Genomic DNA, 14,776 nt, shown 5'->3' on the forward strand with positions numbered 1-14,776 from the left:
CCCTCCGCCAGAATAACGATAGCGACTCGCTAAGTGACGGGGACCGTACCCAGCAAGGAGGAGAGGAGAATTTTTGTACTTCTCAAAGGAGGGTTCTACCTCTGATCCGGACCTGGAGCTTAGTGCTGGTTTTCATACCTTAGGTGTACGTTCGAACGATCAACGAGCAGCAGGTGCTTCTGAAATCCTTCTGATTCCCAGACTCATGGGCATTGAGGAAAAAAAAATCCAAATTAACGTATTCTTCAGGAGTCATCTGACTAAACTCCCAAGACCGAGAACGCTGGATCACAAGCTTTCTCCAGGAACGTGGTGGACTGCTTTAAGGATCCATCCACAAAAATACCTACATGCAAATGAATTTGGACCCTACAAGATGTTAATTCCCAATTGCTGCCGATACACACATACAACGCTCTCACATTTACGCACGTGACGCACAGAATATTCCCATCTCAAAAATCTCAGCAAAATGCGTAGCGCACTTCCCCACAGAAGGTAGGATTGTGTCACACGGACGAAAGAGTACGTCTTCCAGGTCAGAGGTCAACACCAGGGACCCAGGCAGAGATGCGCTCCCCGGGGTTGGATTTGGTCCATAAATGTATTCTCCTTGCTCTGTGCCAAGTTTTAAAAATTTGGAACTGTCATTTAAACAAATCCGGATTTTGTTTTCAGAGGATACGACAAACTAGTCCTTCATTTCTGCAAAACAACAGGGGCTAAAGGTGAATGGTGCCAGTGCCTTTATTTATTAAAAAAATTTTTTTAATGTTTATTTATGTTTGAAAGACAGCGAGTGAGTGAGTGCAAGCTAGTAGGGGAGGGGCAGAGAAAGGAGGAGACGCAGAATCCGAAGCAGGTTCCAGGCTCCGAGCTGTCAGCGCAGAGCCTGACGTGGGGCTCGAACTCACGAACCGCGAGATTGTGACCTGAGCCGAAGTCAGATGCGTAACTGACCGAGCCACCCAGGTGTCCCGTGCCAGTGCCTCTGTGCCCAACACTCTCTGTTAACAATCTCAGAGCTGCCTGCTTCACTTATGTTCACTCTCTGGCTGCCCCCACGTGCATTTGCGGTTGGGGCCCCTTTCCTAGCTAGACCCACTTTATACCTCCCCAAATGTTATGGGTTGAATCATGTCTCCCCCAAATCTGTAGGTTGGAGTCGTAACCCAGTACCGCAGAATAAGACCTTATTTAGGGACAGGCTCTTCACAGGGATAACCAAGTTAAAACAAGGCCATTATGGTTGGGCCCCAACCAACATGACTGGTCTCCTTCTAAAAAGGGGAAATTTTGACACAGAGCTGTACTCCCAGGGAGATGAGATAAACACACAGGTCAATCAGGGTGAGGCATCTACAGCAAAGAATACTTTGAGAAGCTTAAGTGTCTTCCTTTGATCCTCAGGTGGAATCATAGGGGAACGGCCTGAATCTCCGGACACGTCTGGTCCAGAAAAAGGACATCCCGAAGAGAAACATCCTTCCCCAAACCAAGCGTGGCTTTCAAGAGCTTCCCCACGGAGATGTTTCCAAAGACAAGTGGGGGCTGGGCGTGCACCCGCTCAGGCCGGTGCTGAGAGATTCTGGTCAACCGTGGCTGCAAAAAAGGTGAAGGCACTTCACCCGAGCGGGAGGCTGATATTTCAAGGGAGGAGAGGCATTTTCGGGGGGCAAGCGTGTGAGGGAAGCAGACCGCCTCAATCCCCACTTACTCCCGAGCGTGCATTAGATTACGCGCTCCTACATCCACTGCCCAGGCGCCTTCCGTTTGATTTTTCTTCCCAGGCTTCTCTCCTCCCTCTGTCTCATCTAAACGTTCCAGAGAGCACTCGAGTGGACGGCGGAGAGGGTCTCGGTGGGAGAGGACCGAGCCGGCTAGGTCTGGAGAGCTGGCAGCTCCCTGAGAGAAGGTCTAAGTCCACTGGCTGCTGAGTGATCATGAACGAGCCACGTTCCAGAGTCTTAGTTCCTTCCTTTTAAAACAAGCAGTCCTGGTGACTTACAGAACAATTTGCTTTCTAAAGGATAGTTCAGAGACAACAGCATGATGTTTTTAGGTGTCAGGCTTCTGTGCAGTCTCTGAAAGCCCCCTTCCCAGGGGCTCTGTGCCCTGCAGGGGAGTCTCACTCCCTGGCCTGGTCGACACCCCTGGCTGGAGAGCGGAGAAGGAACAGAAGTCATATCCCTGGCTGATCAGGAGGCCACTTGAGCTATGGACACTGAGAGCCATGGCTCCCTCATTTCTTCTGTGATTTTGGGGGGGGGGGTGGGTGGTAAATCGGTGGCAAATAAAATGGAATCCTGTGGACTGAATATTTCTCTCGGGAGAATAACCAGCTTGGTATAGGAAAAGAACTAGGAGTGAATCCGACAGCTAAGAGCACACACTTGGGCTGAGCACCTCCTACGGTCCAGCCCGGAGGGCTCTAGAAAAGAGGCCTAGATGGAGAGCAGTGTGGTCTTGCATTTGGGCGGGGCTCCGGTGGGCTGAGGGACTACCCTGAGGTTCTACGTTTCCATGGACCAGAGGTCACGGGAGATGAAAAGTCTTCCTCACATAGCCCTGAGAAGGGCCCTTTGACCTGGGGACTCTATGCTTTTTGAAAACTCCATCAATAGGGGCGCGTGGGTGGCTCTATCAGTTGGTTAAGCATCCGACTCTTGATTTCAACTCATGTCATGATCTCACAGTTTTGTGAGTTTGAGCTCCAATTCGGGCTCTGCACAGAGCCTGCTTAGGATTCCCTCTCTGTCTCTGTCTCTCTCTCTCTCTGCCCCTTTCCTGCTCATATTTTCCATCTCTCTCAAAATAAATAAACATAAAAAACTATAAAAAAAACTCCATCAATAAAATCTAGGCATGCACCCCCACATATGCCATTTCTTTTAGCCACACACAAGTGCACTCATATACCACACACACACACACACACACACAAGCAAGAATGATACACAGTACATTTAAATAGAAGTCCTGCTACTTGTGTCCCCCCGACACCCAAGTAGATGGGCTTGCTCATCCCTTGGTTCTCTGCACCCATCCTGAGTCTGTATACAGAAGGCGCAGAGCAAATGTGCACCCAGCGGACCATGTTCATGTCTCAAGGGCAGCCCACATTTCTCAAATGGCAACCAACTGTCAAGACACACAGATGGCTCCCTGATTGGGGTTCTGGAGAGTGTGCCCAATGGCATCCATGAGAACATATTTTTGAAAGGACAATGTTTTTGCATTCTCTGCCTTATGCTTGACATCGTTTTACGTGGTGTTTCTGCTTCCCACCCCCAAGCTGGGAGCATTCTTGGAATGCTGCTTTGTTTGTTTGTTTTATGCTATTAACACTGCCAGGCTAACATTAGGTTTTGTATCTTGCTTGTCACTCCGTAAGCACAACAGACTTGGCCTCGTGTTTTTCAAAGCAGGTAAGATTTCTAGCCCTTCTGTGCCACCTCCAGCAGCCAAAGAATGCCACAGCCCCGCAGCAAACTCAATGCAGATTCCTAACATTCTTTTAGCGACTTTTTCGATAATTAAGCTCACAAATGGCGGAAGGTGATCAGATGACCTAATCTGATCCCCTCGGGTTAGGGAGTGAGGGCCCAGGGAAGGCAGGTGCCTGCTCAGGAAACTGCAGAAACCAGAGCTAGAACCCAAGGTTCCTGTCCTACAACTAGTTCTCTCCACCACTGTCACCTTCTGGTTCTCAGAAAGTCCCTTCCATTCGGCCCTGGCTCCGGGACAAATGAGTGGCTGTGAGCACAGAGCTGGGTGCTCATTCTAAAGGGAACGGTCTCGAAAACTCCTTGGGTGTGAATCAGTGGCCGCACTATGTTGAAGGTTGGCTTGAGATGCAGACTGGCCTGGCCGCTGGAGACCATAGTACTCTGTCAGCCCGCTAAATACTTCTGACAATCCTCTCTCTTTAAGATCCACTTTCTACATCTAGAGATGCCCGGGGTCTTACCGCAAGGAAATAAACTCCCTAGCTGGAAGAGGGAGCCAAGACGGGGTGAACTCGGAGCAAGGATGCCGGCCAGCTCAACACCTCAAATATGCCCAATGCTGCCCTCCCTACCCCCCTCTCTCTCCCCCGGGCCACCATCAGGGTGAAAGAGGCTGGCGAATGGTAACCTTCAGTGGACTTTAGGAATTCCAGGCAGTAGCTAAGTGTTGTTAGAAGAGGAAGGGTTGGGAAGGGTTGATGTTCAAGGATAACTTGAACTTGATGTTCAAGGGTTGATGTTCAAGGAGGACTTTTTCCGGCACGTGCACGGTCTGGGTCTCTTCCCATCTGCCGGCCAGTCATGGCGGCCAGATGGGAACTTGGGTTCAGGCAGGAGAAGCTGGGGGCTGTCTCCCTTTTGGGGAGTATGTTCTGGGACAGCAATTTCCTGTTTCACTTCGTCGCTTACCTCCGGGTGGAACACCTCCACAATGGGTAAGCAGAGAAGCCAGCCGTACATCTGCTTTCTACACCGCGTCCCCCCCCCCCCCCCGCCCCGTCTCTCTTTCCCCAGTGAAGATGCCACCCTGGGCGGCCAGATGTCCTGGCTTCTCCCTGACATCATGTCCCCCAGAGAGCTCCCCCATTTGCCCCCTCACATGCCTGGGCTCTGCTTGTTCGGCAGCAAAGCAAGTGGGAGTGGGAAGTGAGGAGAACAAATACAAATATAGGGTGCTGACCCTCGGCATGAGGGAGCTGCCCTTCGAGAAGATGGGCTGGGCTCAAGAAATGGCTCTTTCTTTCTTCCCCGAGTCCCACCAAGGGCCGGCCCGATCTGTATTAGGTGCAAAACGGAACAAGCTGGCTCAGGAAGCAGCCCACACCTATAGCCACCCATCCCACCCCCAGAAAGAGAAGCTGGTTCTACCCTGGGAGTGGCGCGGTCTCCAGGAGGGATGATAACAGGGAGGAGGCTCTGAGCAGCCGCTGAAGGAGGACCATGAGGACAAGGGGTGAGCGCTGCGTGGACAGAAATGTCTGTTCCAGGAAAGGAACAACGTTTAACGAGCCAACGACGGGACAGGCTCTCCGGGGCGCTGGAAGGAGCCGTCACCACAGTTTTCAGAGAGATGCGGATCACTAAACCCCGAACGGGTTACCGCATTCGATGAGCGTGTGCGAGAGGCAGGTGGTGACCGATCTGCATCCTAGGACTCTAAAGGCGGCAGAAGGGAGACCATATCGTCCATCAGCGTCCGACGAGTTACACAGCCCTGCACCAGTGAAACAGCACCCTCCAGACCGAAACCAAGTTGACCACGAGACAGGAGCTGCCCCGGAAGGGAAGAACTAAATCCGCTGGGAGGGGAGAATACCAGCACGCCGCTGGGTGACGGCTATGCCTCTGTTAGCTCTTCATACACCACTTTCCTCACTTGTCCTTGAGGAGACCACGAAAGCTACCTGCCGGACTTGATGGGAGGAGACAACGAAACAACAACAGATGACTGAGTGTGTGCCGTGGGCCAGGGATGGGCCTGAAGGCTTTCCTTATGCTTCTGAATTCTTGCAACTTCCATTCTACCATTGCAGAAACACAGGCGGAGAGGAAAAGTGACCCACTCAAGGCGGCTGTGCCAAGAGGCAGAGCACAGCCCAAACCCTGGGCACAGCGCCTCCTACAAGGGAAGGGGCTCCGTGTGCCAGCTCCTAGAACAGAGAGGCGGTGTCACGCACGTGGCCAAGAGGGGGCGCTCTGGAGCCATTCTGTGCAGCACCGCGCGGGTAACTACAGGTCTCCACCCCCGCTGTGCTCCTCTGTAAAACGGGCACACAGATGCCCATTTCGTAGCGAGGCTCAAGGACTAAGTGACTCAATACGCGCAAAATGTGTAGGAGAGATGCCAGGCACATAATACACGCTCTGCTAGCGTTAGCCGATACATCAACATGCCCTAGGCTATAAACACACGCACGGGTGTTTAACACACGATTGTAACATGCTTGCGACACCTATGTCTGCAATAGCTGCAAATACGAGCCACCGCTCAGGTTAGCAACGAGGCCCGATTAACCTGTGGTCCCCTCTAGTTGCACAGCGTAGCAGAAAATGTATTTATCTGACTGCTTTGGGCCTCGCCAAGCCACAACCCCTATGGATGCAGGCGGTCCCGTCTTATTGGATGGTGGTGCTTCTCCCTGAACCTTTATTCAAGTCAAATTCCCAAGATCTGGTTGAGTCTTGAAGGGGAAGGGACAATAAAAGCAACCCTGGGAAAGTGGAAAGCTTTCCGCGGACCTTTCCGGCCGGCAGCTGTCCAAGGGGCACCCGGGCCTGACCTGGGGATGGAAACTGGATTCCACTCAAGTCCGCGGAGCTGACGGCCGGTGGGCTGACCTACCTCGTGAGCTTGCTGCCGATCTGCTGCCTCAACTCCAGTCTCTCTTCATCCGTCTGCCTGGGGAGGATGTTCTTCTCTTCCAGCTCCCGCTTGGAGGGCCTGTTGCTGAGTTTGATGGCTAAGGAGTCCTTCCTGCACACCTTCATGGCCAGGGAGGCTGCAGGAGGGAGAAGCGAGTCATTAATGCTGATGCAAACCTGCCTGTCCTCCTGGCGAGGCTGGGCCTCAAGGTTAAAGGCAGGAAGGCCGACATAATGGGTTTAACACCCTGGCGTGGCTAAGGCCTCATTCAAAGCGCTCATTGATAGAATTCCCGAAAGCAGCAGGTTCCAGGTGCCTTACAGGTGAGGGTCCCAGCTCCCCCAGGAACCCCCAGCGGGCAGGCAGCATCACAAAGGAGGGCTGGCGGGGCCTGGGGAGTGCAACAGAATGCAAGACAGAGTGGTCAGAGGCCCTGAGGAGCTGTGGGAGCTTCGAAGAGGAGAAGGGGCCGACAGCAGAGGAGAAGAGGGGACAGAGGCCACTTGGGGCCAGCAGTGGCTGGCGGTCCTTTGCAGGGGGGAAGCCTCCGAGATGACAGAGAAGTCAGGTAATCGCAGGAGACAGCTGGAGGGGACCCCGGGGTGTGTGAAGGAAAGTATAGTTGGGCAAAGTTGGCGGAGTTTGGGGCGAGAGTGGAGGCAAGATCATTCCAACAGGGAACATTCTGGGATTGAGCAGAGGAGGGGGCTTCCTTATGCCTGGAATGCATCTATGGTTCTCAACCAAGGGCGATTTTGCATCTCCCTACCCCCGCCAGGGACAGACTTGGTGAAGTCTAGAGATATTTTCCAGTTGTCAAAACTGGGGTCTTGAGGGGGGGGGGGGGCGGAAGGGTGCTCCTGGCATCTAGCGGGCAGAGGCCCGGGGTGCTGCTGAACATGCTATAATGTACAGGGTAGCCCCCCCCCCCAGTGAAGAATGATCTGGTCCAATGTCAGTGGTGCCGAGGCTGAGAACCCATGGTATAAATCGTTCAATTCTCCAGGCAGGAAACGGTGAGCAGAGGCTGGGAGCCACTCCCACTCAGGGGTCCCCTGGGCTTTGGTGGCCCGTCTGTGGTTCTCTCTCTTCGATGTTATTTCCACCACCTCATTGCTTGCTCACCAGGCCTCTTCTCAGCTCTCCAGTTCAGCTAGCTGTCTGAAGCCTGGTGCGTGTAAAGCAACAGCGAGAGGCTGGGAAGTTCCATGTTTCGGGGGGGGAGGGGTTCCTTTAGATTTTATTTAATAGTGCTGGCCTTTCTTCCTCCACTGGTCTTTTTTTTTTTTTTTTAACATTTATTCATTTTTAGGGGCATCTGGGTAGCTCAGTCGGTTGAGCGTCTGACTTTGGCTCCTGATCTCATGTTCGTGAGTTTGAGCCCCACGTTGGGCTCAGTACTGACAGCTCGGAGCCCGGAGCCCGCTTCAGTTTCTCTGTCTCTCTCTCTCTCTGACCCTCCCCTGCTCACACTCTGTCTCTCTCTCTCCCTCAAAATAAACATTCAAAAAAAAGAATTTTACCATTTATTCATTTTTGAGAGACAGAGAGAGACAAAGCATGAGTAGGGGAGGGGCAGAAAGAGAGAGGGAGACACAGAATCTGAAACAGGCTCCAGGCTCTGAGCTGTCAGCACCGAGCCCGACACGGGGCTTGAACCCACCAACAGCGAGATCATGACCTGAGCCGGAGTCAGATGCTCAAATAGCTGAGCCACCTAGGTGCCCTGGTATTGTATTTTTTATTTTATTTTATTTTATTTTATTTTATTTTATTTTATTTTATTTTATTTTATTTTATTTTATTTTATTTATTTTATTAATTTAATTTAATTTAATTTAATTTAATTTAATTTAATTTTATGTTTGTTTATTTTTGAGAGAGAGAGAGCATGAGCGGGGAAGGGGCAGAGAGAGAGAGGAGGACAGAGGAACCGAAGGGGGTTGTGCACGATCAGCACGGAGCCCATTGTGGGGCTCGAACTCAAAACAGTGAGATCATGACCTGAGCCAAAGACAACTGCTCAAGCGACTGAGCCCCATTGGACTTAGAATAAGGGCCTGGGAATGAGACCTAGAGGGCATCAAATCCTAGCACTGCCTCTTAGACAGATGTGAGGCTCTGGGCCAGGTCCTTTCCTCTCTTTATTCTTCCTTATCTGTGAAATGGGACCACAGTACCCATGCCACCGGGTGTTGTAAGATGCACATAAGAGAATAAGATTTTAGCATTGGCAGGCACACAGTATATATTCAGTAAAAGGTTGCTATTATGGAACTTCATTAAAAAGTTGACCAAATAGGGGTGCTGGGTGGCTGAGTTGGCTAAGCACCTGACTCTCTCTTTAAAAAAATTTTTTAATGTTTATTTATCTTTGAGACAGAGAGGGACAGAGCATGAGCAGGGGAGGGGCTGAGAGAGAAGGACACACAGAATCCAAAGCAGGCTCCAGGCTCCGAGCTGTCAGCAAAGAGCCCGACGTGGGGCTCGAACTCATGGACCGTGAGATCATGACCTGAGCTGAAGTCAGACGCTTAACCGACTGAACTACCCGGGCACCCCAAGCACCTGACACTCGATATCGGCTCAGGTCATGATCTCACGGTTTGTTGAGATCCAGCCCCACATCGGGCTCTGAGCTCGCAGCACAGAGCCTGCTCAGGATTCTCTCTCGCTCTCCCTCTCTCTCTTCCCCTCCCCTGCTTGCTTTCTGTCTCAAAATAAACAAACATGAAAAACTTACAAAAAAAAAAAAAGCTGACCAAATAATCAGTGCATGCTCACTTAACTACAATTTACTATTCACGGCCAGAATGACAGCTTTGGGGCTTTGCTTTTTTTTTCCCCTTGCTTCTCTTGGGTCCTGGCGCAGGTGAAGGCCTTAAATGAGAAATTTCAATTCAGGCCTTCTGGAACACTGAGGTACATTTACAAATGAATTTGTTGCATACACAGTGGCTAGTATTTCTGAGTACTTTGTGGACTGGAACGGAGTTTCAGGGTCCCTCCCTCATTTTTTTTTTTTTCCAGAAACGGGGTCGGATCCCAAGGGAAGCAATCAGAAGAAGAAAAAGCCACCTAGGAGATAAGAAAGGGGCAGCGTGATGGTGCAAGTTTTGCAGCTATGAGGGTCCCTGGGGGACATTTACCCTTTCATCTTCCTCACTGAGCTGCCCTATGACCCCGGCCCAGTGGACGCCCGGATTGGAACCGGGAGCGGCGGGCAGCTCCCCCCATGAGCCCCGCCCTCTCCCCCTCCCCCGGGAAGAGCTGAGGGGGGGGGGGCGGGTACCCACTGGTATACAGAGAGCTGTCACCCTCCTCCTCCTCCTCCTCCTCTTCCTCTTCTCTTGTGTAGAGGCAGGAAGAGTCTTCGTAGTTGGATTCATGAGGCACGTTTTCTTTATTGTCATCACATTCAATCACGACGGTTGGCACTTGTCTTATTTCTGGAAGGCCCAGAGGTCCTGCTTTTGTGACGCCATCAGCGGAGTGCAAAGCAGAGCTGTGGTAAGAAGTGGAACAGGGGACCCGCTGCTCAGAGCTGTTCGAAGGCAAGAAGCAGAGAGACCATTAATTCTGGCTAACATGTCACAGAAATGCATCAGAACCTTTCTAAAACTCCAATGTCCCCGTCCTCAGGGACGAAGGGTCTGCCGGGCATTTCAAGTCCCATTTCTTATCTCCCAGCTAAACGTTTCAGGGCAGAACTTCCTGACGGATGGGGATGAGGCTTTCACAGCGGTGTGGGTCGACCTAATGCCAGTCCACTGTACCCGTTAAAATGGTTAGGATGGTAACAATGTTTTTGTCTTGAGCATTTATCGCAATTTAGAAAAATAAAAACACGTGTTTTTTTTTGAAATAATTTGAATTCCAGAAATATTTACGGTGAAGACACACATCTCCAAGTGTCAGAGGAAGGTTCCTTTGCACACCCACATGTTTCACAGAAGGAGTAAAAGCACCGATTTGAGGGAAAAGCTAGGGATCCAGGGAAGAAAGAGAGAACGCAGGAGGTTCTGGCTTTCAAAGCTACACAGCAATGACTGGGAGGGGCTGAGTGTGGCAGAGACTGAAATAGTTTTTTTTTTTAATTTTTTCAATGTTTATTTATTTTGAGACAGAGGGAGAAGAGAGCGGGGAAGGGGCAGAGAGAGAGGGAGAGGGAGAGGGAGATGCAGATTCCGACGCAGGCTCCAGGCTCTGAGCTGTCAGCACAGAGCCCGATGCGGGGCTCAAACCCATGAACCATGAGATCATGACCTGAGCTAAAGTCAGACACTCGACCAACTGAGCCACCCAGGTGCCCCAGGAGACTGAAATAATTTTGAATGTCATGGACGGAGACGTAGAGGAAGAGTAGAGGCGGGACCACGAGGCTGGAGATGCATGTGTGACCATCAGGGTCAACAGGTTCCTGGATGCCTTAGAGGGATTTCTCTCCCAAGGACAGTGTCAGACTCTCAGCAGCCACGGGTCATGTCAGTCTGGTTATTTCGTAGATCAGTTGTCCAGGGGACAATGATGACGTTCTTGGCTTTACCTCTTAAGTTGAACCCATTCAGATAAAATATATATTTTAATTAAAAATGGTTTGCTTCATTATGAAGACCATTTAAGTTCACTGTAGGCAAATTAGGAAGCGCATAGCAAAAAATAAAAAAAAAATAGGGGCACCTGGGTGGCTCAGTCGGTTAAGCTTCCGACTTCAGCTCAGGTCATGCTCTCACGGCCTGTGAGTTTGAGCCCTGCGTCAGGCTCTGTGCTGATGGCTCGGAGCCTGGAGCCTGCTTCCGATTCTGTGTCTACCCCCCCCCCCCGCCCCTCCACCCACTCACACTCTTTCTCTCTCTGTCCTTCAAAAATAAATAAATGCTAAAAAAAATTTAAAAGACAGAAGCCTCCAAATTGTCTCAAGAGGATGAAGAAAGGAGAAAGATCGTGCAAAGGAAGGTAAGAGATTCAGCCTCACGGCTAGGCCGTGATAAACAAGAGGCCGTGGTTTCTCCTCCTTCACAACAGGTGCAGGGGAGACTGAGGCCTCGAGGAGGACAGGACCATAAGGAGGGCCCGCCGGCCACGGTGGCAGGTGCGAGGCATCAGGTTTCACCTCGTGAAACAGGGACCGGTCATGGTGATCGGCGAGCACCTGTTGGGGGCCCTCGAGATACTTCTGAAGACCCCGCCTGGCCAATCACTTCATCTTGCTGAAGTATGCATCTAGCAGGTGATAGAATGTCTAGTTTACCACAAGGATATACAAAGGATAAAAAAGGTGCCTCCCGGGAAGCGAGGTGCATCCATCAGAAGGGTCTGACTCATAAATATCCACTGGCTGCCAGCGGTATGTGAGGAAAGGTGCTGGGTAAAAGGCAAATACCCAGATAATCCCACACAGCGGGTCACTGGGGAGCCAAAGGGCAGCAAGAAAAAACAAAGGAGAGGAGAGTTAGCTGAGGGGAGGCTGGAAAGTTTGTTATGGGACCTCAGTCTGAGGAGTCAAGATATACACATCCGAGTTCAAGTTTTGCCACTGACTGTCAAATCTTTACAATGGGCTAATTATTTAACCTCTCTGAGCCCCAGTCTCCTTGGGCAAAATTAGGGAAACCTATCGTAAGAGGAGGGTTCGTGCATGTGACGTGCCTGTAAGCGAGGCCCTCTCCTGGTATTTAGAGAAATGGCCTTCCAAGTGGATTCAAAGTACTCTCAGCTTCAGACTGTTCACACCGCTGTCAGGGCAACTTGCCAAAACCCCAGATCGCCTTGCTTCGCCCATTAGGATTCTGAATACCTGCCCCGTCCACAAAACCAATGCTCCAAGAGTGACACAAAGGGAAAATCCAGTTACCTTATGAGCTATACTAGTCAAGGCCAAGAACTAAATCAACGTCAACGGACCACCTGATTACATCTGGCCTCCACCCCTGGCGTTTGTGGGCAGGAAGGGGAACACCTAGCCGAACATCAGTCTTAGCAAAGGCTGGTTTTCTATAATAGAGTTGTCACTTAGCAGATCTGCTCCCAGGAAAAGTTCTCACTGTTAAAGAGAAGTGAAAACCATCAGCCTGGGAGCAATAGTTTAAACACAGCACGATGTGCAGGACCCTGCACAACTTGACCCATATTATTATTATTTTTCAAAATGTAATGTATTGTTAAGTTGGCTAACATACAGTGTGTAAAGCGTGCTCTTGGTTTTGGGGGTAGATTCCCGTGATTCATCACTTACATACAACACCCAGTGCTCATCCCAACAAGTGCTCTCCTCAATGCCCATCACCGATTTCCTCCATCCACTGCCCCCGCATCAACCCTCAGTTTGTTCTCTGTATTTAAGAGTCTCTTAATGGTTTGCCTCTCTCCCTCTCTGTAACTATTTTTTTCCCCCTTCCCTTCCCCCATGGTCTTCGGTTAAGTTTCTCAAGCTTCACATGAATGAAAACATACGATATCTGTCTTTCTCTGACTTATTTTACTCAGCATAAGACCCTCCAGTTCCATCCACGTTGTGGCATGTGGCACGATTTCATTCTTTCTCATTGCCAAGTAGTAGTCCATTGTATATATAAACCACATCTTCTTTATCCATTCATCAGTTGATGGACATTTCGGCTCTTTCCATAATTTGCCTACTGTTGAAAGCGCTGCTATAAACATTGGGGTGCATGTGCCCCTATGCATCAGCACTCCTGTATCCTTTGGACCCATATTATTAAACCCACCCTCGTTCCGTTTCCTATCTCCATGTAACTTACCCCTCAGCCACATGCAACGACGTGTTACATGCTCTTGGCTTGGAATGTGCTCCCCTCCCACCTCCATGGGGTTAATTTTATGTAGCTTTTAATATCTGTGTCAGGCGATGCCTGAGGTGATGCCTATGTTCTCCAGGGACTCCACCACTGCGAAAACTGTGATCATCTGTTTGCTTGCTGCCTCCCCTCCCCAGCCAAGCTGTAGTCTCCTTGAAGGGCAGGCACTTTCATCAATGGCTTAACGACAAAAAGGGGGCATCCTCATCAAATATGTGGAAGAAGTGAGGAAGAGAAGGAAAGGAGGGAGTGGAGAAAGTGAACATTTACTGGTCGGGTTGTCCACCGTTCTAGAAACTTCCACATCTGGCATCTCATTTCATCTTTATAACAACTCGGCAGGAGAAGTGTCATTATCCTTGTTTTGGTAGGCAGGAAAGTGAGGCTCTGGGAGGGCAGTTAATAGGCCCGTGAGGACCCAGGTCGTACAGAAGGGGGTGGGAATTTGAACTCATCATGTTTTAGTACGCTGTACCTAAAAACTGAATTGGGATACTAGGAAGACTGTGAACTTACATTAAAGACAAACCCCACTAACTGTACATGTGCAAGGTGGAGGAAACGTGTACAAGATAGCATGACTTCTTTGTAAGTATTTTAAATCTTACTAACCAGAGAAAGTAATAGTGTTCTACCTTACCACAGTCAGGCCACCCTTGGGCACGGAGTTTAAAGGCTTCATCTTGGACGCTGCATTGTAAGCGGTCAGGTTGGGAAAGGGACTCATCTGTTGACTCATCTGAGGACCTCATCATGCTGACTGCCTTGGCCTCTTTTGCTCCAAAAGGCAGAGGTGAGTAGTTGCAATAGAGCCTCAAATATTGCTCCAAAAGGCAGAGGTGAGTAGTTGCAATAGAGCCTCAAATATTTACTATCTGAACTATCAGAAAATGTGTTCTGAAATTTGTGTGGAACCACAAAAGGCCCCAAAGAGCCAAAGCAATCTTGAGAAAGCAGAACAAAGCTGGGGTGGCGGGGTGGATCATAATCCCAGATTTCAAGATATACTACAAAGCTGTATGGTACTGGCACAAAAACAGACATGCAGATCAACAGAAAAGAACAGAGAACCCAGAAATAAACCCACGCTTTAATGGTCGTTCGTCTACAACAAAGGAGGCAAGACTACACAATGAAGAAAAGACCATCTCTTCAATAAATGCTGCTGGGCAAACTCGAGAGCCAAATGCAAAAGAATGAAACTGAATCACTTTCTTACAATATACACAAAAATAAACTGAAAATGGATTAAGGACCTAAATGTAAGACCTGAAACCATAAAAATCCTAGAAGTGAGCATAGGTAGGGCTCTCTATGGCCTTAGCAACAACTTTCTAGATTTGTCTCCTCAAGCAAAGGAAACAAAAACAAATTAAACCATTGGGAATACACCAAAAGAAAAAGTGTTTGCACAGCACAGGAAACCATCAATAAAACAAGGCGACCTACTGGATGGGAAAAGATATGTGCAAATGACATATCCAACAAGGGGTTAATAACCAAAATATATAAAGAACTTCTACAACTCAATATCAAACAAACAAACCAATTAAAATATGGGCAAAGGGTCTGAACAGTTTTCCAAA

General features: G+C 49.7%; 1 protein-coding gene across 8 annotated transcripts in view; it reads right to left on the bottom strand.

Annotated features, from left to right (window-relative positions):
- The window catches only part of PHACTR1 (phosphatase and actin regulator 1), a 307,440-nt gene that overhangs the window by 40,672 nt on the left and 251,992 nt on the right, over positions 1-14,776 (bottom strand). For 7 of the 8 annotated variants that reach the window (XR_007152213.1, XM_047859034.1, XM_047859038.1 and 4 more), the window contains exons 7-8: positions 9,669-9,916; positions 6,352-6,508 (exon numbers count right to left, since the gene is read on the bottom strand). Coding sequence is in view for 7 of the 8 variants with exons in the window: in XM_047859034.1 (XP_047714990.1) it covers positions 6,352-6,508; positions 9,669-9,916 (405 nt within the window). In the remaining variant the exon portion in view is untranslated. Of the gene's footprint in view, positions 1-6,347; positions 6,509-9,668; positions 9,917-14,776 lie in introns of all 8 variants that reach the window. The other variant, XM_047859040.1, reaches the window with a different exon arrangement.

This window comes from Prionailurus viverrinus, chromosome B2 (genome assembly GCF_022837055.1).
Source record: "Prionailurus viverrinus isolate Anna chromosome B2, UM_Priviv_1.0, whole genome shotgun sequence".
NCBI lineage: Eukaryota > Metazoa > Chordata > Mammalia > Carnivora > Felidae > Prionailurus > Prionailurus viverrinus.